At 32.6% G+C, this 2,575-nt stretch overlaps 1 protein-coding gene across 1 annotated transcript; it reads right to left on the bottom strand.

The window, feature by feature from the left end:
* Nucleotides 1-771: 771 nt before the first annotated feature.
* Nucleotides 772-1,239, bottom strand: LOC131149127 (protein GRIM REAPER-like). Its single transcript, XM_058099248.1, has one exon. It carries the CDS (start codon nucleotides 1,237-1,239, stop codon nucleotides 772-774), a length of 468 nt encoding a protein of 155 aa, XP_057955231.1.
* Between the last annotated feature and the right edge of the window lie 1,336 nt (nucleotides 1,240-2,575).

Genomic DNA, 2,575 nt, shown 5'->3' with positions numbered 1-2,575 from the left:
AAACAAATAACAGAATCTTTGAAATCAAAAAATTGGAAACAACAATTGTTTCTCTCCAGGCCCAAGATAAAGTAATATAATTTCAATTCTCTTTTACCGGCTAAATTTATTGCTCCTTCTCAATAAAAGATCTTTAGCAGTTGCTCCTATGTCTATATTCTTCTTAGCCATTTAAAAGAAATGGTTATTCATTGCATAATGACCTAGTTTCTTTCTTTCGTGGTTTGGGTGTTGATCCTATCATATAAGAACATACTAATCAATTATCAGCTACTTCAACTATCCAAAATGTGGACAGCTTCATAAAAATTCCACTTATTTAAGCAAGTTGAAACAAACAATATACCCAATAATTCTTTTTTTATTATTATTTCTAAAGTAAAAGAGCTTTGTACATACACTCTCCTTATAATATTAAGCACATCAATCATAAAAGAAAATTACCACCAAACTAAATTTAGGAACTCTATTTTCAAGGTAAAAATAAATAAACAAGGGAACCAAAGATAGAAGAACTTAGAAATTTATAAATGCTTATGATTATTTTATTATTTAAAATAATTATAAATCTTCATGCATATACATTTCTCTTATTTCCCCAATCAATACAACAATTCAACTAATCCATATGTTCACTGAAGTAATTAGGGTGTGACAAACATCATACCCATTAAAATTACAAAACAAAAAAATAATTTAAAAAATAAGACAATGAAATTAAATCTCTATGCATGGACTCCTAGCTCCTACATAGTAATTCTTTTGGTTGATTCAAGATGCATATCCGCATGAACCGTTCTCACATTTAACCCCCGAGTCACATGCTTTGTTACACTTGCCACAATGAAGATCATTGAAACCAACATTGACACATTTACCGCCACAACAAAGCTGACCAAAACGACACTTGTGCCCGCACATCCCACAGTTGTTTCTATCTCGCAGGACATTTCGGCAATGACTCTTACAGCAAAAGAGACGGCTAGCACCATTGTTCGCAGAAACCCCATTGCATATGTTGCTACTAACCTCGCAATGTGTACCTTTCTTTACAACACTCGCCAAAAGCCGACCCCTCAAGGATCCAGTGCTGTGGAATGGGGTATCGATTACGTACTCTTCATAGTCTTCTGCGTCCTCGGCGATGAAAGAGGCCATTGGAGACGGGGAGGCTAGGAATGTTAGAGGGAGGGTGAGGGTAAAAAGGATGGTCGTAAGTTGGATGAGAGTGGCAGCCATATTCACTACTGAAAGTTTTTGAGTTGCTGCAAGGTTGAGGAAATGGAGGAGATGGAATATTTGTGTAGGTTCCGTTTGGTGGGTACTAGCCAAGGGAAGTGATGGGTATTTAAAGCTTTAGGTTGGGAATAAAAAATTCCTCCTGGGAAGGAATGGGAAGTTGTAATCCCACAAAGTTCTGTGGCCAAGTTATTGTTGCATTGGCCAAAATATTTACTGAGTGGGGTTTGGCAGAGCCCTATGGTCAAAGTCTTTGGCAGCAGAGCTAAGACCTACATATATACGATTGGAATATGCTGATTTTGGTCAATTTTTGTTTTGGCACGTCCATTAGGCATCATTTTTATTCTCTTAGCATTTTCTTGAAATACTTTCAATGGAAGCTTCTTAGTAGTTAACATTTTATATTTTCAAATAAGTTGAAAATTGGAGTTCTAATTTAGAAGGGTCAGGAGAACATGTGAAATGAAAGTTGAAGATTTATCTTTTAATTTTTTTTTTTATTAGTTCATCGAGAATTTATTACGCTTATACTAGACAATGTGGGATATACAATGAAAGTAACCACATGCTACTTTATCAACCTCATATCCTTTCCCACCTAAAGACCTTAAAGACCTTTGAAATCGAAGTTTGGTTCAAGTGTCTTTTAACTGAAAAAAATAAAATCAAAATCTTATTTTCATACATTTTTGGTATTTTAATTAGAATATAAATGGATTATTGTGAGGAAATTGAGGTGACAATAATGAAATTTCTAAAAAAATTTGAATTTTTTTTTTCTTTTTGTATTTTTGAAACTGGACAATAGCAATCATTAAAAAATAAGTTTGAGCTTGAAGCAGAATCCAAATGGCATTTATAAGATTAGGAATTACGATGAAAGCTAACATTTTCAATAGTTTTGGGCGTATTTTGAAGACGTAAACAAGAAATGATAGAAAAAAGAAAAATATATGAAACTAAAATCAAACAAAATATTTGCCTTACGTTTGGGTTTCATAGATTGCTTTTTATACTATGCAGATTTAAAAGAAATTCAAAATAATTTTGTATTACATTTTACTCCATACCACAAAATACAAATCTTACCCTCAAAAATTAGGCTCCTAAATACCACAATAGGTTTTTCAGAATCTAATGAAACAAAACAATAAAATTTTGTTTGATTTTGTCAATATTTTCAAGCATGGTACATTTTCACATCTCCAATTATTACAACATTCTTGTCAACTTGCATTCTTCAAACATATGAAGATATTACTCATATTTGTTGGAGTATATTTCCATAGTTCATGTATCAGCAATGATAAGTGTGTGACTTAATGGAATTATT

Source organism: Malania oleifera, chromosome 1, assembly GCF_029873635.1.
Source record: "Malania oleifera isolate guangnan ecotype guangnan chromosome 1, ASM2987363v1, whole genome shotgun sequence".
Lineage (NCBI taxonomy): Eukaryota > Viridiplantae > Streptophyta > Magnoliopsida > Santalales > Ximeniaceae > Malania > Malania oleifera.
This window is presented reverse-complemented; position numbering and strand designations above follow the sequence as displayed.

Coding starts and splice junctions, on each gene's coding strand:
- LOC131149127 (XM_058099248.1), bottom strand. CDS start 1,239: ATGGCTGCCACTCTCATCCAACTTACGACCATCCTTTTTACCCTCACC.